A 23406-nucleotide genomic window follows, 5' to 3' on the forward strand; every position below is an offset into this window, starting at 1 on the left:
GGGGACTGGATTGAAAGAGGAGGAGTTTCCACAGCAATTGGTTGAGATTTTTGTCTAAGTAACATGTTCTTTGTCACCTCTTAGGTTATAGAAAAGAATTCTGGTGGCTGGTGGTATGTGCAGATTGGAGAGAAGGAAGGATGGGCTCCAGCATCTTACATTGACAAGAGGAAGAAGCCGAATTTAAACAGAAGAACCAGTACTTTAACCCGCCCAAAGGTTCCTCCCCCAGCACCTCCCAGTAAACCAAAAGACTCTGAAGAAGGAACAACTCCTGGAGCAGTTTCTTCAGGAGATACCCAGGAATCTCCCCACAAGCTGAAATATGAAGAACCCGAGTATGATGTGCCTGCTTTTGGCTTTGACTCGGAGTGTGAAGTGAGTGAAAGTCATCATGAAGAGGGCACTCCTGAAAAACGACTGTTTCAGCCCCTCAAGCCCTCACCTGTATCATCACTTCAGAAAGCAAAGTTCAAAGTAGAAGAGTCTTCAGAAGAAGCTACTCATGAAGAAGAGACCATCTATGAGAACGAGGGATTCAGACGTTACGTGGAAGATGCTTTGTCCAATAAGGAATCCAGTGGAGATTCCGATTCTCAGAAAAGCTCCTCTCTGTCCTTGATCCAAAGGAATTCTCCATGTTCCAGCTCTCCTAAATCATCGCTCATGAAGCTCAAGACAGACAAAAACATCCAGCCCGATCTTGGAAAATGTCACTATTCCAGGAGCGAGGAGACAAAACCAAGGTCAGCTTCAGACGTTGGCTTACGTAGCATGTCAAGAACGGGCATGAAGAAGGAGCCTGAGCAGAGTCCTTCCATTAGAGCAAAGCCAATTGTTAGGCCCAAACCCTTTCTGAACAAGGCAGATTCTCAGAGCCAAGAAAAGATGGATATTAGCACTTTAAGGCGTCAGTTGAGGCCAACCGGGCAGCTCAGAGGTGGACTTAAAGGTTCAAGAAGTGAAGAGTCTGCAAGCCCCCCACGCACAGCTTCTGAGAACCAAGATGACCCTGTTAGGAGAGGCTCAGCTGATCTCATCACAGCTCCTTCCCGTGGCATTTTCTGCTCCAGCCATACAGTCAAAACTGAGCAAGAAAATGATTCCAGATGTTTCTATGTGACCACTGACTCATACCAAAAGGTACAGGATTCTGAAATTTGCTTCCCAGCCGGAGTAGAAGTGGAAGTGCTGGAAAAGCAAGCCAGTGGATGGTGGTACCTGAAGTACGGAGACATGGAAGGCTGGGCTCCTTCCCATTATTTGGCTCTCCCTGATAACCAACGAGAAACCACATCAGCAGACGCTGATTCCTCGTTTGCCAGGAACAGGAAAAATGAAAACAAGTCAAACAGTTTGGAGAAGATAGAGAAGAGGGTTCAGGCTTTGAACACCATCAACCAGAGCAAACGTGCAACACCACCCATCCCAAGCAAACCTCCCGGTGGCTTTTCAAAAGCATCAGGGCCAGTTAAAATGAGGAATGGTGTGAGGCAGCTTGCTGTCCGTCCACAGTCAGTGTTTGTGTCTCCGCCACCAAAGGATAACAACCTGTCATGCTCCTTGCGCAGAAATGAGTCTTTAACAGCTACAGACCAACTTAGGGCCGTCCGTCGGAATTCCTCCTTCAGCAATGCATGGTCACAGCCTGGTGACACAAAGGGAAAGCAACCTGAGCAACTGGGTACACAGAGCTCTGAGACCACCTCCAGCCTCCCTATGCAGAGGAATGGGATCCCTGTGTCCACAGTCAGGCCAAAACCCATTGAGAAGTCCCAGTTTATCCACAACAATCTCAAGGACATCTATGTTTCCATTGCAGACTATGAAGGAGATGAGGAGACTGCGGGGTTTCAGGAAGGTGTCTGCATGGAGGTCCTCGAAAGGAACCCAAATGGCTGGTGGTACTGCCAGATCATGAATGGTGTGAAGCCATTCAAAGGCTGGGTGCCCTCAAATTATTTGGAAAAAAAGAACTAATATTGCAATATCTTTAACCTCCCTAATTTATACTGTTCCTGCTGTGTACATGTGGAAAAAACAATTGCTACACAAAAAGACGTTTCCCTGTGCTCCAGTTTGTACAAAGGAGTCTATACTGAGGACAAATCTGCCATGTTCTGGAGAGGTTTGTGGGGTTTACATGTAAGCAACTATGAGGAAGATGCAGCATAGTCAAATGCCTTTTTGTGAAGTTGTTAATAATCTTGTATGTGTAACAGGGTATGACATCCCATCCTTCCCATTATTGATAGGAAACCAAATGTGTGCCTTTTGTGAGAGAGAAAAACACATGTATCTACTTGGGGAGTTCTGTGCCAAACTCTGTTTCACAATCTTGGCTCCCTTTCTCCTCATTCTTGTCCATATGTGGAATACCCAAGAATTTTGAATGCTTTTCCACAACTTACAGTGAGAAGCAAATGAAAGTTTCTGAAACAGAGGGACTCTAATCCTTTGGAGATGCTCACTTTTTTTTTCTTTTTTTTTTTTTACTAAACAGTTGGTAGGTCCAGAGTTGGAGCCTTTTCACAGCTGAGAGATTTGGTCTCTGACTTCAGTGTTGTTACTGCTAACTCACCAGAAAAGGCAACCAAGTGATGTGGGTTGGGGGCTTTTTGTTTCCTTTTGTTCTGTCTTGTTCTTTGAGTTGGGATTTCAGGTGTTCTAGGGCAGTGATGCCTACTGGTGCTTGTAAAAACAAACCTACAAACCCCATGCTTAAGCACATTGATTACTTTGTAGGCTCCATGTTTAGTTCTGTGCCTGACTCCCGCCAGGTGATCCTGGTTGATTCTCTTCCCAGAGTTGGGTTTCTCAAAACTTGTCATAATATCAAAGTGTACAATAGTCCCTTAGGACACTGAAGACAAACCTGTCAAATGTGTTAATTCCTGTTTTGCCCTCTCGTCCGAATCCAAGGGTGCTGACTGCTGGCAGGGCCCACCAGGGTATTAGTGAGAAATATCTGTAACCTTCTGCAACATCAGTGTTTACAGTGAGTAGGGAAAAAAAAAAGCCATCAAACTCAGTCTGCACATCCTTAATTTGTATATTTTTGGGGAATTGTTTTTGTGTTTTGTTTTTGTCTTTTCTGTGCATTCTGGGTTTACTTTATTTTCTCTGTGTGTGTGTATGTGTGTGTGTGTCTGGTTTTACCAGAAGAGACTTAAAACTGAAGTAGGAGCCAAATATGTGTTTCTGTTCCCACTTGAATCCAAAAAGTACATTTGTACTGGAAAGTGTGCCTGGGCTCCTCAGGCTCAGAGATTTAATATCAAAGCAATTAGATCTACAATGCATCTAATCAGGAAGCTGCCTCCTCTAGTTCCAGTTCTGTTTGCCTTACTTAACTCATGCTTTGAAACGTGGCACACGGATGTGGGAAATGGAAGAGCTGTCCATTGGAAAAGGCTAGGAATATGGAGTTATTTTAGAGGTAGCCTCGTACTGTAAACATAATTGACTGAATCCCTACTGTACTTAAGGAAGTCATGCTTTTTCTTTTTTTGTACAGCCTTGTTAATCACTCAAGATCAATATCTAGTTCCTTTAAATAATAGGCAGCCTTGTAAATCTGTTTTAAGGGGGAGGGGCAGACCATTTCACTACTGCTTTACACAAAAAATTACATGTGCTCTTTTTCCACCAGTTTCGTATTGATTTGGCTCAGAAGTTAAAGGTTATAAAGGCTTCAAAATAACTGGGATCAAGGGGCTGAGTAAAATAGCACAAAAATATCATGTTACTGGGGATGTTTCACTGCCAAAAAAAAAAAAGAAAGAAATTAGGCAATTTATATGTTGTTCTTGTCTTTTTTTCCTAATTTTTCCCTTTTTTCTTCTTTTTTATTTTTTTTTGGGGGGGGGTGGGGGTGTTGTTTTGGGGGGTTTATTAATTTCCGTGGTATCATTTAGAGAGTTGCCTACAGCTAATGTGACTGATGTCCTTTTGGTAGCTGAAGCAACATCCAGGTGCCACAACTGGCTACAAACAGTGCTGTGGTTTGAGCAGCTCTCCGCATGCAAGTGGGGAGGGGAGGCTGTTTGTTTGGGATCCCTTTACATTGTGGTGGCAGGAGAAGGAGGTGTAACTGCACAACAGCTCATATCACAGTGTGCAGGGTCCTCTTTGTACCTCGATGTCTTACCATATGATACATAAACGTATATCCAGTTAGCTGCATCCTACTGGATGTGTATCTGAGACATTGTGGCCCTGTCTCCCATACTTCTCCCCATTTTTAGTTGTAGTAATATGGTAGCAGCCATAAAAGACTGCTGGAGCTGTTGTGAGATTATAATAGAAGTATTATATTCTTCTGCTGGACAGTATTAAATAGAGCAATACATAGAGTTATCTGCTAGATTGCAGTACTAATAGTAGTGACTTAGTGATTCATATTAATGTTATGATTTATTTTAACAATAATGATGCGGAAGTGGTTCATTATTTTGAATTAATGCACTTTAACAATAAAAGAAACCAAAATGGAAGCCAATGCAGAGAACTAAGTGCATTATTTAAAGGTGCAGTATATAATTATCATTTTCTTGAAGTACATATTTATTAAGAATTAACTTATTTTTTAAAATATTCTAAAGTTTTGTTTAAAGACATTCCCACTAGGTCATCTCTTTGGGGGGATATAAAGCACAGCTCCCAGATCTTCTGCATTGAGCCACTGAATTCTCTGAGTACAGTGTGGCCCCTACCCAGGGAGAGGAGAGCAGCATGCAGGCAGGAGAGCCTGGGCTACTGTAAATATTCGCTTTTGCATCCAGTAAAACCGAACCCAGGGCACCTCTGAACTGCAGGAGTCCTTGCAGTGTTTGGGGAGTCAAAGCTGGTTTTGGCAGACAGTTCCAGTGCCTGGCTGCTATGTGCCTTGCATGAGGCTGGTCCCCAGTGGATGTGAGTTTACTGTGAGGCTCAGGTTCAAGGGCTTCAGGATCTGCCTGTGACAGCTCTGTCACAGACATCAGTCTGTTCCACGGCTCCCATTCCATCCTGCTGACTCACTTCTCCAGCTCTGGCTTTTGCAGGGAGATGGTTTGCAGAGCTCCAAGCAGTGTAGGGTGACACAGAATAAGGGTGCCTGCAGTACTGCCAGGGTTCTTTCAAACAGCAGCTCAGTGCCCTATGGCTCAATTGCTCCTTTATCCCATCTCAGAGGCTTCGTGGCCCTCTGAGGAGGGACCAGAACCTGTAGATGGGCTGCAAAGCCACAGTCATGGCCTCCCTCTCCCTCTGTCCTCACCTGTACCAGCAAAAAGGATGGAGTGCAAATGACCTACTTGATGCTAGAAATGAATGTGGGCCACCTAGCACGCTGGCTTCCAGCCTGGTGGAAAGTTTCAGTTTGAGCTTCCCTTTACGTGGTGGCTCTTTGGCTGCTTGTGTTTAAAAGGGCACTTTGAAAGCAAATACCCCTAAATGCAGTTTTTCCCCCTCCCATTTTACCATTTTCATAGCATCTCTCACTGATCTCTTTTTTTGATCCTTTCAACTGAGAGATATCAGGAAAATAATTTTTTCCATTGGTGAGCAGCTAATTTTGGTCAGTTCTACTTATACCTGAAATACCCTTCACACTGTTAGCTGTGAAACAGAGGGAAAGGCCTTAAGCTACATTAGAAAGGCTGACTGCAGGGCAGGAAAATGTGGCAGGGTGCTCAGAGGACAGTGTAGTGCTAGAAGTGTTTTAGTTCTTTTCTAAAAATGTTGATGTCGCCTTTTATGTACTAAATTTGTCAGAACTGACACTGGATCAAGAGCAATATTTAAATGTAATGTACACCTCAGTGAACACTCAATGCAGAAATCAATAGTACTGTTTAAATTTCTCTTTCTGATTTATTCCTCAACCAGATTGTTAAGAGGAAGAGCTCTGCAGGGCTTGAGCAAAGCCATTTGCAGGTGAAGGGGGCCCTCCTCTGGGTGGAGAGGTGGCTGCTCTCGCAGTCTTGCTCTCAGCCACTCTCCATGCTTTCCAAAGAGTCTTAAATTTGGACCAGCAGAAATTCCAAACTCCAATGCCAGAGAACAAAATTAAAGAATGTGAAAATTGTGTCTTGCTGTATACTGCAACTTTAATAATAATGAGCACTTCTGAGTTCGTTATTGAGGTTTATATAATGCCTGAAAAGTTTAATTGCTGGTTTCCCTTGTCTTCCCTTTCAAAACACTTTCTTGTAACACCAAGAGTCATGTATTTTTGTTAGGAGTCCTTCCCTGTGGGAGGCAATTCCTATTCATTGTTTTAGCTGTCACACTGTGCAATGGGTGAGTGTAGTCATATGTACCAGTCCTTTGCAAGCCAAACTTTTCAAGATAAAAGGATGATGGGCACGTGTCGGGATATTTAACTGATGTGTCAACAGGAAGTTTTTAAATCAATGTATACAATAATAGTAAATACACAATAGAGAGATTGAAATTGCCTTGCAGCTAAACTCTTCAAAATGGAATTTTACATCTGCATGGGTATAGCTAAAAAATGGATTTGGCCCTTGTGGATATGCACCCCAAAGACTCCTTCCATTATGATGCTATAAAGTTTGACGAAGGCATTATATAATTGTTTTCATCACTTTCAGATCTTAATGAATCATATTTTATTGTAATATATATTCATTGCTTTCCTCAGTTAAAAAGAAAGTTACTGCTTTTATCTTATATGAAAAACAAGGGAATTTGATAAAGCATTCATTATTTTCATATTACTAGTATTAACAGAATAGAACTAGTACTATTTAATTTTAGATCTTCATAGCTAGCTTGTTAATAACTCATATTTTCCTGTGTTGTATCCTACTATTTTCTCTATTTTTTTTCCCAAATACTCTTCATTCTTGAGAAAAAGCAAATCCAATGAGTGGATAAGTGCAATATTCATAGAATAAACAGGCCCCTCATCCAGGACTTGGAGTGGAACGTGCAGTGTGAAATGTTTGTAATTCTCTATTCATGCACTCTTAGGGGAAGGGGGCTGCTGGATGAAAACAGGGCCTTTAGGTAGGTAGAGACAGACAGCTGGGGTAGTTTGGCTTGGGAATGGCTGCTTTTCACAATAAAGTATCACCTGTTCATGAAAGTGTAAGGATTATGCAGCATGTTGCCAGGATTATGGATAGAATGTGCATTGACATCCTTGTCAGTACAGGACTTCTGAGCTATGCTTGAAACACTCTTTATGTCATCCATGCATGATACTGTCTTCTGGTATGTCTCTGCTGGTTGCATCCTCTGTTGCGCTTCAGAATTGATGATAAATTCAAAAGGGAAAATAATTCTGCTGGTGCAGTCCCGAATTTTGATACTGTATTATGACTTGTATTTATTGCAAGAGCTATGGAAATATTTTTACAGGTTCTTATTTCTTTTCTTTCCTTATTGTTAACTTAAGAAAAGTCCCCATTTTATCTGGGTTAATTCTCACCTGCAGAATTTCACAGATGATTTGGATATTGATTTCATATTACTTGGCTTGCAAAGGTGGATCTTTTAGGTCCTAAATAAAGTTGGGCAGAAACTTCACTCTTCAAAAGAGGTTTTGTCTTAAATTCTATTTGAATGGAAGGAGACCTTCTGTCTGTCAGAAATAATGTGACTTTCCAGGTAGCAGCAAAATCTACTACCTTTGAAAAACTGGACTGTTTCTGTAAAGTGCAAGAGAAATGTGAAAGCCAGAGCACTTGATTCTCTGAGCTTTGGGAAGTACATCTCCTGTGGCTCTAGTTCATGTCTCTGGAGAGGGAGTGTACCTCAGTTTTCTGCTTAGTTTTTGTCCTGCTGTTCTCAAGTTTGTCAAAAAAACCTTAATATTGCCAGAGATGTTTGCATTCAAACAGGAAAATGGAATTCTGCAGCTGTACTGAAATAGTATCAATCACACGATTTTGGAAAACCTCTATTACTTTACAAAGTACTAATCTGGTTTTGAGGAGCCAACTTAATTCTTTCACATGCTCTTGTCTAAATTGGCAAGAAACCCATGAGCATCAGTAGACTTACACTGACAGAAGACCCTTGTGGGTGCTCAGCATGGACCTGTTCTCAGCAAAAGCAAGCTCTGCGCACTCTGTTCCTACACCTCTGAAGGGTGCACAGGACTGCTGAGCCTTGGTGCTGCCCTGCCATGGATCCACTGTGCTGCAGATCTTGCAGCTTTTTAAAACCAGCTGGAGCTTTGCTGCTATTTGCTGGTGGTTTCCCATCACTAGCGGCTCCTTCTCTGTCAACTTCAGATGCTATTTAGCCACACATCAAAGTGCTTTGTGTACCAGTGCAGTGTTTGATAGCTGCCAGCAGTACCAACATGATGGGCTGAGAGCATATGTTTGTCTAAGTTATTTTATTTCCATTTGCTTTTAGTTGCTTGCTTGAAGCAGGGACCACCAATGCGATGATGCATGGGGAATGTGTCTGCGCACTTGAACTGTTTGATGGCCTCTGCTAGTGCTGCCCAGTGCTTGTGTTTCTCTTTTTCTCCCTCTGTGCTGCTCAGTAGTCATGTCTGTTGTGTGTGTCTGTAATTTTCAAATAAAGTACTGTATGTAAGGCCGGATCCAGAAGCCCCCAGTCAGCTGACTACGGGTTGGGATGTAGGTTGCTGTTGCTGCTTTTCCTCCTCCATCTTAGCCTCAACTTGGAGCAAAGCACAGATGTCTGTAAAGAGTCACCCATAACTCTGCTTTGGGGTGTCAGTTTTGTGGGGTGTGCATGCATTGCCAAGAGTGGAGCGAGGAGATCTTTTTTCTTGGGTGCCCTCACATCAGGGACTCTGCAGCAATTCCTGGAGCAAAAGCTGCACCGCGCTGCATGCAGGCATGATAGGCATAGGCAGAACAAATTAGTTTCTCCCATTTTGTATTGTCAGGGCTGGGCTGGTCCCATCAACAATGTTGTTCATTTGTTCTTGCATCAAGGTAGCATTGATTTTTAGTCGGAGAGTGCAATTTTGTTTTGTGTTTGGTTTTTTTTATAAATAAATTTGGTTTAAAGCTTCACACTGGCGTTTTACAGACCTTTTCTTGTCAGCATAAGCCACTACTGTCCTGAGTTGAGACTCCTGTTTGTTGTTGAATGAAAATTATGGGAATTATATTGCTAATTTGGAAAGAAATCAGAAAAGAAATTAAAGGTAACTATATTGGCAGGGGAGAGATAGATAAAATATGAGGAAAAATGTTTCCAATAAGGCCATAAATTATTTGGTCTGACACTGCAGGTGCTTTCTCTGTATAGATAGTTTAAATACATCACTGCTCTGTGTTATGATTTTTCATTATTGAGAAAAGTTGAGTTTTTTCACTCCATAATTTACTATGATAATCTTATTCTGAAGCCACTGATCCACTAAAGGAAGACAAACATGGGTTACATGCTTGTTGTAGTTGAGGCAGTTTCTGTGTCTCAGAGTTTCATATACCAATGTTCAGCTGGTGGAGTGGGCAAGAGTGGCTATTCTAGACCTGTCCATGTTGGCTGTCTGTGAAACAACCCTGTGCTAGTGGTGCTTCTGGAAAAACATTGGGTTTAGTGACCTTTCCCTGATGCTCAGGGTTACTTGGTTACAATGGTACCTGTCTTTCATGGTCCCTGTTAGGTGAAGGAGAAAAACAGATGGGAGGGAGAATCACTTGGCACTGTAAAAGAATTTTAAAAATATAACATTTAATATTTAGATAAATATTTCAGGCTTCTCTAGATATTCCCCATGAGAGCTGTCATTGGCTCTGTATTTGATGACTGAAAGGTAAGCAACATGGCAGCTTTCTCTGTGCAAACAGTTCTTTTGTGGTTTGAGCTTGTTCTTGAACTGCTTCTGGGTCACCAGGGAAGAAGTAATAAATAAACAAAATCCCATCGTCACCCTTGGGTTATAGACTGGGGGGATATCAGATTCTGTTCTGACTCTGGGTCCCCCAGAGCATGCAGATTCGGTTTGTTTCTGTCCCCTATTTCCTGTCTTTAATTTTCAGGGAGGAGGGGAAGTTATAATTGTTTCCAGTCTCTAGGAGGAATTTTTCTGCATCATGATGAATAGGCTTGCTGAAAAGACTTGCTCATTACTTGTGATAAGTTCAAACCTGGAATATTGCAAAAGCAAAGTGAGTGTAGCATTACAATGACTTTTTTGTACCGAGGGTCCGAAGTGAATATTGTGGGGTCAATAGTGTACAGAGTAAGTGCATTTCTGCTGTCTGGCTAACTTGCCCATGCCATCAGTGCTGATCTGTTATTGCAGATTTAGTTGCAGACACTCGTTACTCTGCTTGCAATGTTTGGGGAGAATCATGCAGATGAGCTTCCTCAGTTAAGACTCAATATCAAATTTCATGTCAGAAGTCCTGCCAGCAGTTTGACTGATTGCTGCTTAGGCTAAAGGTGAGATGCAGATAACTCAAGGTGGGTGTTGAAAGCAGGTCAGCTGGCTGTGTGTACATCTGTAGCTGTTTCCAGAACTGTTAAGTAGCCCAGATTATCTCTGGAAATTGTGAGTAGTCAGTTCTTGCAAGCCTAAACCTGTTGTTGAATGAAGGCTGAAATCTGTTTGAGCTGTTGTGTTCCCCTGGTTTAGCAGAGCAATTGCACATGTCTGGACTGGAAACTCCTACAGGGTTTGCTGTCCCAAAGTTGTGGTTGACCAAAAAGAAATATGGATCTAGGCCTGGTCTAAGTGAAGTTTTGCAGTGGGTTTCCTGGGTGGTTGATGTTATTGATGTGACCTTGAATACTAGATGCTGTTGTCATTTCTGTGTTGGTGTAGAGCTCCATCTTTTAGTGGTTAGGTGGTGGGAATGTACCTGGTGGGAGCTTGGGATTTTGGGAGAGTATGTCGGTGACCAGAGATAGAGAAATGTGTGGCTGGTCTTAGTGTGTGTGTAGTCAAGTTGGTGATACCTTTTTTGTCTTTTTTTGTTTGTTTTTAATATGGGAACCATTTTGTCTGTTCTACTTGGGAAAAGGTCTAGAAGTTGATGTGGTTTCTGTTGCAGTAAATATGAGAAGGAATAGCTGAGAGCTGCTTTTTTTTTTTTTTGTCTTTTTAAGAGAGTTATGGGCAGGAGACCATTTAGTTTGTTTTGGGTTGCAAGTTAAGCCAAGAGAGGAAGAAAATGAGTCTGGGGAAACCCTTTTTTGTGGCAACAGCTTTGGACCATATTTTCTTGTGGCTTTTGATCCAACTCCACTGAAGGTAGTGGAGTGAATGTTGTTCATCATGTAGATGTTAGAGCTTTTGGTCATGAATTAATTCTTAGAGAGCTGACAGGTATTTTGACATTCACAGAATGTCCTATAACAAATGTGAGCTGGAGACAGAAATAATAACTGTAGTGTTATGCATTGTCCAGTTCTTGTTTAGTGAACTCAAGATGGTGACCACTTGGATAAAACTGTTTGTACAATGAACAGCTCCTGCAAGACTCCAGATGTGCTTGGGTCTCTGAGAGGCTTTCCTAGGAAAGGAAATCATGTGCATGATAAAAGGATTTTTGCCTTTCTCAGTCATCCCAGTAAAACTGAACTCCAGGAAAATTACACTTTTTTACACTTAACAGTATCTTTTGCCATTGATGGCAAGAGTTATTGTTAATGAGGGATTAGATGCCCCAATCTGTCCGAACTGGCACAAGACAGAAGATCTTTTTTAAAACCAGTCCCTGAGTCTGTGTGTAAATGGTAGATCTGATACAAATTAGAGTACTAGTTAACAAAATGAGCAACTTTTCTGTGGGCCAACACAAAAGATGTGTTATCAGTGGGGAAAACATAGCTCTCCTTTTTGCTAAATAACCCTGTAGAAATGTCCCTCAGGCTTTAGCTCTAATCAGCTGTGAACCTGTGAGAATTTAGCTGATACATATGGTATTGGGGACCTGGTTCTGTGACTGCGACAATAGTAATGTGTCTTTGTCCCAGCAAGAATTAATGAAATCATTGTAACACAATGTTTTTGTTTGCTCTGGATATGACAGTAGTGGGGGGGAAATGTTGTGCAAAGCATTATCTCCCCCTTAATGCAGATTTGCAGATTTTACTTGACTGTAGTGCCCAGTCCAGAACTGGTTTCAGAACTGTCCTCATGGTTATGTTGTAGGATCAGCATGTGTCTCCTCATGCCAAAGGCATGGGTGACTGGGTCAGGATGTTGGTGCCCTGTGAGGGACAGGGACTGCACACAGAGGGAGCTGCCCTCCTCTCTGAGCCATGCCCAAGTGCTGCTCGGAGAACTGCAAAACAATGTAAAGCAATTGAGGTTTGGGATTTTTCCCTAGAGCAGCATGTTCTGAAGCAGTGAAGTGAAAACAAATGTTTGTTTGGGGAATTTTAATTGTGTCTGTAAAGGTAAAAACTCTGTATGGATCTCTCAGCAGGGAATGAGAAACACCAATTGTCCTGGGAAATTGTGCATGTGAAGGTGCAGAGCAAAAATGTCAGATTACTGTGCCTAAAAGTAGATCTCAGCATTTCTCTTTAGGCATTTATCAGAACTGGTGTTATCTTGGAATTGAGCAGCATTTAATAATGGTTAATTAAGACTGCTCAAAGACTCCTGCAGGAAAGGAAAAGACAATTTGAGTTCCGGACATCTGTAGAAGAGGGAGTTGCAATAAAAATAAAATACTACCAGGTGCTTTATGAACTTAATTTCTCTCCTAGGATTGTCACAGGTCCTTGTGACTGTATCTGGACCTCCACTAGTGCTGTGGCACAGCAATTGATCAGTGACACCTCTCTGCAAAAACTCCTCATAACCATGCATCTGTGATAGGCATGTGCATCTTGGAAAAGATGAGCCTAAAAAGGCCTTGGAGTAAATGACACTTGATAAAAGAACTCCTAATTTGCATGTCCCAGGTATGCTGAAATAACTTGCACTGAAGCAATTTCAGCTACTTCCAGGCATCTGCCATCATACACCCTGGCAGCACACAGGTGCTGCAGTCTGCTAGGTGGTGGATGGTGGCAAATGTTAGTGGAAAGGGAAATTCGGGATGTACGCTGTCACTGCCCTTCCTGTTTGTCACCCATGCGTCAAGTCAGAGCTTTGCTGGGCCAAAGCAGGATCAGACCCTTGGCACAGTGTTTGCCACATCCCACAGGGCTCTGCCAAGCGTTCTGAGATGTTTGCTGATGCTGTGTGCTCCTGCCCAGCCAGGATGCTCCCCTCCCCGTGTGTGCAGGACCCTGGAGGGTTGTGAGGGACTACCAGAGTTTGAGGGCTGTTTTCTCAGAGTTATTACAACTTCTTGCAATGTGAACCTCTAATATTTTCAAAGACTCAGGCAGAGAAAGGACTTACTAAACAAACTGTACCTGTCATCTCCCAGTTCATTGATTGCTTGGACCAAAGGTGGTGCTAAATCTAATCTTTGTCTGTAATATTTATATTTTGTTGGATTTTTTTTTGAAGTGTTTGATAAAACACATGCAGTGTCCTTCTTACATGAGAAATTTAGTCCCAGCTTGGGACATGGCAAAACTCACTGGACCTTCAGAGTCCAGGATTGTTGCCTGTTAACATTTGAGCAGGCTTGCAGTGTTCAGGGGGAGGTGGGAAAAGGGTACTCTATCTTCAAATGCTTGCAGACTGTAAGAATTGACTTGTGATTTGTTTGTTTGTTGTTATTTTGTTTACATCGCCTCTTACACCCTAAGGAAAATAAATTTTTGACCTTTTTAATTGTGATCCAGTTGGTTTGTTTTGTTGTTTTGGGGTTTGTTTTTCTAATTTTTTCAGCACTGTTTTGATTCCACCTGTGTTTGTCAAACCACTGAATTTATCTTTCCCAGAATACCTTACAACTTATGTGTTTGTGCAATTGCAAATTTCAGCTTAGGCTAAATGGATAATGGAGCTTGTCTTGTTCCCAGGCCCTGAGTTGTTACTGTATGCTGTATTTTTGTCTCTTTTCTATTCTACAAAGTTAATGGACTGGTCACCTCAGCCCTCAAACACGAAGAACTTTTTGTCTGTGTTGAGCAAGTTTGTAAGGCATTCGGTCAGGATGTTTTTTTGGAGAAGGATATGGCATCAGATCCAAAATAAGAAGAGAAGTGTACTTTTACAAAAGTGGTCCTTTGGTTCTGTGATAAACGGGTTGCTCTGCAAAGTGGGATGAGCCCTTACCCCTGTGTGCAGGCTGCAGAGCAAACGATGCTTGAACATGGGATATTAAGGTGTGATCCTGCAAGGTTGCTGGGCACTGCTGACTCCTCTTACTCGGCTTTGAAGGTCGGAGGCCCAAATAGCTCAATAAGTAGAAGTTCTTTCCTGCGTAAAGCTGCAGACAGGTAAAACTGAGGTTTCTGCTAATGGATCCCCTCTCCTTATGTAGGATGTCTCTTGGGGATGCTGAAGGCAGTGGATTAGGGGATATAATGAAGGGAGATGGTTATAACAAGGTATGTAATAGTAGAGAAGAAGCGGGGTTATTTTTTAGCACTTCAGTTCCCAACTTGATTATAGGAGATGTTTCTCCATGCTGGCAAGTAGGTGGATGCTGCACAAGGAGTCTTGTTCAAGCACCCCAGCTCTCTGAAGGATGCCAGAAATTAGATTTGACACAGCACACAGTCCTGGGCATTTTAAGGTACAAACTTAGTGGCAAATGTGCCTGAGAACTGTGCCCTCTCTTCCCGTTGTGCCGAGTGAGCCAACCAGCTTGGGTTTGAAAGGGTTTTTCTGGGCTGGTGCAATCACCATATACTAATGTATCCCCTTGTGCTCTGTAACTCACTGTTAATTGCTCCCCTCTTGCCCATTTTTTTCTGAGAGCTCCTACCAGAGTTGTGCTGCGCTCAAGACTAAATTTTTCTGGTCCTACTTACATATATTTGTAATGTTTGTGAAAAGGAGTAAATCGATCTCAGAAGGAGCTCTGTGCCGGGCCGGGCACTGAGCACCAGGTGGCGATGCTGGACCAGCGCTGCAGCTCCTGGACCGCTTTCGGAGCATCCTCCCTCATGTTCCTCCACCTCCTCCTCGCCCCTCCATGGACTCAGAGCCCGCGGCCGGGACACCCCGGGGATGGCCCTGCCTGAAGCAGCGGTCGGGCTGCGGTGCTGAGGATACCCTGTCGCTGGGGAAGGTCAGTGCTGCACCATAGTTGGTCTTGGTGGAGTGGAGAATAGTTTGGGAGCAATGGTGAAATTGCAGCTTTGGTATGGATTTGGTGAGGTGAAGGTGATGACCTGGGGAGGGAGGTCAGAGCAGGGTGACTCCAGCAATGCTCAGCAGATGAGGATGCAGAGCTCACTGGGACTGTTGCATGTAGCAACTGTAGGAGGGAATGCTGTCTGAGGCTGTCAGAGGAGAAACTTGGGGGACCTGCCATGGTTCTTGCTGATGCCAGGGGAGGGCAAGATTTGAGTTTGACTCAGTGTTAGCTCTTCACTTGTCTTAATCTCTGGCAGTGCTTGGGCACAGGATGTCTTGCAGGTCAGTGTCCTTCTTTTCTAGGGGCAATCTATGTTGTGCAAGTCTGTCCCTTGCTCCTGAGGGGATGACAAGCCTTTCTAGACCCACTAGAGGTCCTCCTGTCCACGGGAAAGCAACAGCTGGGAACAGCTCTTGGAGGGCAGCACATGTGTATGCAGTCTTGCAGCTAGGATCTCCTTAGGCTGGTGTTGGAGAAAGCTGGGTTGTAAAAGTGGTTTTGCTTTACCCAGCCTGGAATGTTTTAGGCCACTGGGGAAGTATTAGATGGGAATGGTTTCCGCTGGAGAGGCTGAGGACACCTCTCCTGGGATGTCTCTATCCCTTGGCAGATGGAGCACCCACTCTGAGGGAGAAGATGCGAACTCAGATATGTCCTGTGACAAGAGAGTGATCCAGCTAGTCTCTCATCTGCTGAATAGTGAAACAAAAGGATGAGGGGAAAATCTCACATGGCTGTGTATCCTGAGCAGATACCTGCAGCAGAGGAGCTACTGAGTTTTGAGGGAACTGGCATCACCTTTGGAGAACCCAAATTCCCTTTGGGTCCTTGTGTCCCTTGCTTACATGCTCAGGAAACATCTGCATCTTAGTGTCTCCCTTGGCCAGATCACAGATTATCAGTGGGCCTTCTCAACATGTTCAGGGCAGGGATGCTACTGCTCTTCCTCATCTTCAGCCATCTTACCTGGCTCCTATAAGGCTGAGCATGTTCTGGGTTTCCTCACAACATGGTTTTTCTTGTGTTGGTGGAGGGTGGTATTTTTTGTTACAGGCACTCAGGAGAGACTTTAAACAAAGCAGTAGGAGTAGAGAAGCTTTGGCTTCTCTCTGGGGAGGCTATGAAGAGGCTCAGAAGCATGGGGCTTAAGCTTTCAGGAATGCTGTTAGCCCTCACTTCGACTTCTGTGGCTTCCTTTATTCCTTACATTTGTATGGTGTCCATCGAGGGGATATTCATTATCCATTTTCCAATGCCCTCTCATCCTCAAGCACTAAGGGAAAGCCTGAGATCTCTCTACCCAGCTCCCTCTAAGGAAGAGCTTCTCATGCCACCTTTGCTCTTCCCTCAGCCTCTCACTGTGCTACTCATCATGTTTTGCTGTGCTGATGGAAGTGTTAAGTACTCAGTCACCCATGCTGCTGCAGGATATCTAAATCAACTTTATTCACGATCACAGTTATCCAATTTTTCACAATGAGTTATTCTTCTCTTTAAACAGAACACAAAACATCTTAAAGTAAAGCAATGAAATGCAAATGACACAAGAACACAGAGGTACATGGGAACCTACACCAGTCAAACAAAACAAAAGATTAGGATTGTTGTTACTTTTACTGGTTTTGCTGGTTGTTTTGGTTTTTTTTTTCCTCCCTGGAGAGAGCCTTGTTCTCCTTCCTACTTAACAGCTGGAGGCCAGCTGATGTGGGAGCAGGACTTAACCCCAAATTTTGAGCTCAGATGCTGGGGGAGCTTTCAGCTTCTACTAACTCCTAGAGTTTGGTCCACAGTAAAACAAACACAGTTAATATATTAAAACACTCTCAATTCAAAAGGTGAAAAGGGAATTCACACCACTGCACTGGTACTCATGGATGGACTTTCTTCAAAAATAAAGTTTACCCCTTGGCTTGCCCTACACGGAGGGAAACTGGTCCCACTGGTGCGGTGAAGGCTCAGGAGGCTGCTTATTGCACGTTTCCCCACATCCACTATTTAATCAACACTTTCCTGCCCCTTGGGTTCTTCCTTTCTGAAATCCTTGCACTGGAGTTTGTATAACTACTGAAACAGGCTTCCTGTGTGCACCGGTCACAGCTCTGTCCCCAGGCAAGCTGGAGGCTGGCTGCCTGCCTGCGGACCAGCCCTGCTCCTGGCATGGCTGCTCTGACTTCCCCCACACTTGTGCCAACTGGCTCTCCTGCATGAGAGTCATGATGCTCTGGAGCTTTCGACAGCTGGTCCAGGGGACAGGGCTGGGTTGGGGTTGTACATCAGAGGTATGCAAAGAAATAACACAAATCCCTGTAACCCAGAGTATCAGCGTTCAAGTTAGTGCTGCCCGCTGGGCGGGCTGGGGGCAGCTGCAGACCCCCTGGTAGGCTGCAGTGATGGTGGCACCTTCAGAGAAAGGCTCTACAATGTGCTCCTCAGTGAGTAGTCTCTTTTTTCATCTCCTCAAGAAGACAGAGCAAGGATATGTTTTCCAGGCAGTTTTAGGAGCAGCCTCTGCCAGTGTTCTTTCACCCACCTCCTGCCATGTGGGACATGATGTCCCCTGCAGCAAGCAATTGTGTACATTAGATGCTGTTATCCCTTCACCATCCTTTTCCCCTCTCTCCCATCAATGACCATATGCTGGTGTGCAAGAAAAGCTCAGAAGGAAGGGTGCAACTCCATGGCCTTCCCTGGTCTGGCCAGATGGGCAACATGGTGGGACAAACTCCACTGCTGTGGTGCTCCAGCCCTGATCTCCCCTCAGGACCCAGACACAGTCTCTCCCTCCTCTGCAGCCCTGGAAGGGAGCAGGACGGACAGGAGGGGACACAGGCAGCTCCTAATGCTGCCAAGCCACCCAGCTCAGGTGGGTCAGGCCCACAGCCATGGCAGAGCAGCAGCTGTTTACACAGAAACCATGGGGACTGCCATTCTCCCTGCTGGGGACAGGGTGTTCCCAAATGGAGGAGGGAAGGGGATTTGTTTTAATAAACCAAAGCAAACCAAACCCCTCAAGTTGTTTTACATAAGGACAGCCATGTCCTGCCGGTGTGGCTGTGAAGGGCTGAGTACCACCTGGCTGGTTTTGTCTTAAAGCACAGTGATAAAGTTACCAGTAAAGGAAACCCACAGACGTGGGTTTATACATTCTTCTGGGGTGAGGTTGGAGGTTTTCCTCACAAGTGCTGTCTGGATGGTAGTGGGAGAAAAGGTGAGGGAGATATGTCTCCCTCTCCCACAGGCCCGTGGGAACAGAGATGCTGCTGAATCCCTTGTGCTGTGTGGAGACCACACACAAATTGGTAGTGGTGGGGTTTGAGAGCCACTCATCATGCAAGGGGATGGTGATAGGAGGTGGCTGGATGCTGCTGGGAGGGAGCAAGGCTGTTGCCATTATTGGGTTGCCAAACCTACCACGAATGCCTCTGTCAGGGAGGAGGTGGGGACAGCCCTCAAGGGGCTGCCGTGGGGCTGCTCTTCTGTGGCCGTGAGGTGGGTTTTGCTTCACAAATCTTGGGTTCTTTTCTGCACAACCTTTCTTCTGTGAGTGTACTCACTGCACCTCCCTCACTGTTTCAAAGCTTGCCTTGCTCCGTCCTTCCTAAGGAGCCTCCTATGGTCAGGCTGGCTGTACACAGAAACATGTTGCTTGTTTCTTCTCTTCTGCTGTCTCTGCACGTGGGGTGCCTCTAGAAGGAGATGTGTAGCACTGAACCTTTTACCACATGCTGCTATACAGTGGAGACTCCCCTGTGCTGTGCATGGTGTAGAAAAGGGACGATTGCACCAGCTGGCTTTTTCTGAGATAAAGTTGAAAATCCACAAGGGAGAGTAGTCCATCACAACTTCCCTGACACACTGGAGTTCAGCCCCAGGGCTTGCTTGGAGGGTATAAGAGCAGCATCTAAGCTTGTCTCATCTGTTGTCCATGGAAGAGGGATCAGGGTGATGATGAGTGACAGTTTTTGAATCTCCTGGATGACAAATAGAGACCAAGACCTGTGTTGTTTCACGGCCTCCTCCCTACCCTGCCCAGTCCCCACCATGGCATCTGCTGTTGCTCTAAGTGCTGCGGTATGTTTTGATGATATCTTTGATGGCCCGTCTGCAAATGGGGCAGCAAGCATTGGCCATCTTCTTGAGCTTCAGCCCACATGAATAGCAGAGACACATGTGTCCACAGGAGTAAATGACTGTGTCTACCATGTTCTCATAGCAGATGGTGCATTCATCTCCCCAGGGCCCTGAGACGGATGGGGAAATGGGTGATTCAGGCAAGCTGCTTGGAGAGTTGGGAGCTGTGCCTGTAACACAAAAAACAGGGTCACTCACATTGCTTCCTGACATCCCAAGGTAATTTCTGCCCTGAAGCCAGCTGCAGAGAACCATGTCCTAGCAGAAATAGATGCTCCAGGATCATGGTTCGTTCCTGTGACCTACTGTCCCACTCACTGAGTCCTGGTTTACATGCCAGTGCTCAAGGCAGCAGAAAGGCAACATCTACTGGGGTCTGCTGCCCACACAGAGCAAACCAAGAGACAGCTGTTATATATCCCACCATCAATGCCTTGGGATCATGCAGATGCCTGGGAGTTTTAAAAGTGCTGCAGAACATCCTGTCCTTTTCTACTGCATGTACATTTATCTAAATATCACTGTACTTCATTGGCATGTTAGAAATAGCAACACTGCATCTTGCTGAAGAGGGTACTGAAGGTACATGGAGAGAGAAGGCAGAGCTGTAGACAGACCCTTAGCCATACAACTCTCCAGAAGAAGTTCTGCGTCACAGGGCCATGCACGTAGCAGAAAATCCACTGCTTCCCTTGAGACCTTTCATGATGAAAAGGGTTGGAGAAATACTGCTGTCTAGGCATCTAAGCAACTTCCACGTAAAACAGACTGAAAATAGCCTTTGCAGAGGCTCTCCCTTCCTCCCCAGGGGAGCTGACAGGATAATAATAATAATAATAGTCTGTTGATTATTGTGGTTTTAGAATCCTTCTGGGAGATAAGTGTGAGACTGTGAAAGGAGGCAGTGGGGAGGCAAAGAACAGGCAAGCAGAGGATCCCACCACACTTACCACTGATAGAGCTGCAGAGGGGGCCAGAGCCACATGTAGACAATAAGGGACCAGAGACACCACTGCAGAGGACGGTGGGGGAACTCGGTGTTGATGTGGGCGAGCTTGGTGTGGACAATCCCAGCCGCTCTGCTAATATGGTGGAACCTGCACCGTGAGAAAAGAAACCTACAGTTATTTTTAAAAATTGAGGCTGACAGGGCACTGGGGATACGTGGCAGGGGGTGCAGCTCTCAGTGCTTGTCAGGATTAGTCTCATCAGCACGAGAATCCTCATATGTCTTTTTTAATGCTAGCGGCTGGTCCTGAACAGACATCAAACTCCCACAACCGCTGAAATTTACTGGAGCTCTCTTAGCCATCATAACCCTTTGTTTCTGCCCTTAAATGTGTCCCAAGTCATTTAGTGCAGTTATTTCCCATGTGGTTTCCTGCTCATATGTGCCCTTAGCACTATAGCCAGCCATGGATTTGTAGGAGTAGAGGACGTAGCCTTCAGAAGGGTGGGCAGGATTCTGGCACAAGAAGTGTCAAAGCATCATGTTGTCAAAGCATCCTTTGCTAACCTAGTGCAAAACTGCATCATTCCAGGCTCTGATAAATGCATACAGTCACTCAAGGACTTTCCAGAGACAAACATGAGGGTTTGGCAATCAGGAAACCTTAGCTATGCTCACTGCTCTGCTTCTTTGGTAGGGTGGCTTCTATCAGAGGCAGGGATAAGTCACCAAAGTGCATTTGGCTCTGGGATGAAGGAGACCTCTTCCCCCTATTCAGGAATGTTTTCTCCACTCCCTGCCGGTCTGGATGTGATGGCTCAAGAGTGCAGAGCCTCTTCAAGCCTCTCCTAGGTGTACCCAGCTCCATTATCTTCTGCTCTCACTGCCCACCATCACCTCCATGGTAATGTGCTGTCTGCCAGAAAAGCCAGCTCTGTTCCACAGTCTGTCTGCCACCCTCCCTCAGTCTCAGGCTCTTTATTCTGCTGTTTTAACAACAAATATCTTAAAGCCCCTTCCTGAAGGGAAAAATATTGGGAATGCTTAACACTCTACCTGCTGCAAAGAATTTGTAGGGGATTTTCATTGTTATTGATGCAGTCTGGTCTTCACTAAGCAAGTGGTGAGACAGCAGCAAATGTGCATGAACCAAAGGATGGTTTCCTGATGGTAAGAACTAGCTTGCCTATGGTTTTAAAGTTTCTAGTTCCCCAGCCGAGAAGACAACCAGGGTAACTCCAAATCAGAACTAGAATGCTCAGACTTCTTCATGTTACCATATAAGGAGCCAGAGACACAGAGGTCTGGGATCCACAGTGTCCTCAATGAGTTGGAGGCTACTCTCCAGGGAAAAAGCAGCAGTGGGAGGTCAGGAAAACCCCATGCACCAAAAAGGTCCTTCAGTTCTTATTTGCAGGGAGACTGCTGAGCCAAGAAAGACCAAATCTGAGAAGCAGGGACTACAAGTGGCAGCTGTGGATTGTGCAAAACAGCAAAAGCAGAGTTCTCCTGCCCTTTTCAGCAGAACAAGACTGAGCAGTAAAGTGGAGCACGGGGACTGAGGAGGGGTGATATTTGACTCAAAATCTGTTCTGAGGACTACGTATTAGAGAGGAAGCAATTAGACTTAGCCTTCAGTTCCTCAGTTTTACCCCTCTCCAAAAAAGGAGTGCTCTACTTCCAGGCAGAAGCTGAAATGAAATTAGACTCCTAAAGGGCTTTGGAGCTCCCACACTTGAGATACTGTAGAGAGGTACCTCCTTTACCACACAGATGGGAGCTGAGGCTGGAGTTTAGCTCAGTAAATATGCAAAGAGAATGATGCAGCCTCTAATGACAGCCACTAGCAATAGCCCTTCCCCTCCAGTCTGACAGATGACCTTAGCAGAAAACTTGCCCTGTGGTAACACACACTGAAAACAGGCCCAGCAGGGGCACAGGGTTCAGCTAGTTCACTGCACACACAACAAATATGAACATTGAGCAGCTGAACAAGTTTTTCAAGCCTTCCCTCTCCTCCCTGCAGCCTGGAGACATTTCTTCCACTCAGCTGACACACAGCACATTGCATTTCTAGCACCAACCTGGTCATTTCATTAAAGGCAAAATAAAGACTGTTAGGAGCATTTCTCTTCCTGTACTAATAGGAGAATTTGGAGGTGCCCCAAGTATCACAGAGTATGAGCTGATGAAGCATGCTGGCAGCAGGGCAAATGGCCTTTCCACAGTGCAAGGAGAGCTCATCAGTGTAGCAACCACAGTTTTCTCTGGTTGGAGCTGGTCTGAGTCCCAAAATGGCCTTACCCAAGACCCAAGGGCCAGTAGATACCTTGCCAATTCTTTCTCCTAATACAAGGCGCAGCTCTTGACTTTTCTCCAGCATAAGTATAGAGCTTTGTTTAAAACAATCTGAATTCCCTACCAGACAAGACACATTTCTCCCTTGGTGACAGAATAATCAACATAAGACACGTTACTCACGCTGTTAATATATTGCTGGATGGTGTGCAGATACCATGACAAGGAGCATGGAATGAGATCATGTGCAGAGTGGAATGAGTGTGGCCAGCCTGGCTTAACTAAAACCAGATACATGTGCTCAAGGCCAAACATGCTCATTGTGTGCAAAGAGTTCCCACCAAGAGCCAGCTTTCAAATCATAATTTTGAAAAACTAAATAATTCTAAATAAATCAGTTTAAACATTCTTTCTCTCTCTAAATCCTCCAGATCAATTGTCTCTGCTGCTAACTTGTCTCATGCTTGATCTCAAACATGCTGAACACACTGGAATCACCTTTTAATAGATCTTGAATCAATTCCATTTGCTTTTTTATCTTTACAGAGTCCATTATTAGCAAAGTCCAAGGCAGACTGAAGCTTTCTCTGCACTTCTGTCATCGCTCTGATAGAGGTGCAAATAAATGAACCTATAGGTCCACCCACAAAAGGAAAGAGAATATTTTATTTTCAGAAGAGAGTTTTACCATGGAATTTACAGGCAAAATCATGCCAGGAAAGGCTGCTAGTATGCTAAAGGTTTGTAATTCAAAATGGTCTTGCCAAACTGGAAATAGGATCAGAAGTAAATGGGATGATATTCAATGTGATCAAATGCAAAACGCAGCACTTAAGCAGAGATAATCAGCTACCCAAC

At 44.6% G+C, this 23406-nt stretch overlaps 2 protein-coding genes across 13 annotated transcripts in view; one reads left to right on the plus strand and one right to left on the minus strand.

Moving 5' to 3' along the window:
• Positions 1–13699, plus strand: part of SH3PXD2A (SH3 and PX domains 2A) — a 258461-nt gene extending 244762 nt beyond the window's left edge. For all 6 annotated transcript variants that reach the window (XM_051800684.1, XM_051800686.1, XM_051800685.1 and 3 more), the window contains one exon: positions 85–13699. In XM_051800684.1, the coding sequence (XP_051656644.1) occupies positions 85–1980 (1896 nt within the window). In that variant the 3' untranslated portion in view covers positions 1981–13699. The remainder of the gene's footprint in view (positions 1–84) is intronic.
• A 2893-nt stretch (positions 13700–16592) lies between these two features.
• NEURL1 (neuralized E3 ubiquitin protein ligase 1) overlaps positions 16593–23406 on the minus strand; it is a 146834-nt gene continuing 140020 nt past the window's right edge. For all 7 annotated transcript variants that reach the window (XM_051800692.1, XM_051800699.1, XM_051800695.1 and 4 more), the window contains 2 exons: positions 20252–20398; positions 16593–19471 (listed from right to left, as the gene is read on the minus strand). In XM_051800692.1, the coding sequence (XP_051656652.1) occupies positions 19230–19471; positions 20252–20398 (389 nt within the window). In that variant the 3' untranslated portion in view covers positions 16593–19229. The remainder of the gene's footprint in view (positions 19472–20251; positions 20399–23406) is intronic.

Source organism: Manacus candei, unplaced genomic scaffold, assembly GCF_025592945.1.
Source record: "Manacus candei isolate 608988 ecotype Guabito, Panama unplaced genomic scaffold, ASM2559294v1 h1tg000050l, whole genome shotgun sequence".
Classification (NCBI taxonomy): Eukaryota; Metazoa; Chordata; class Aves; order Passeriformes; family Pipridae; genus Manacus; species Manacus candei.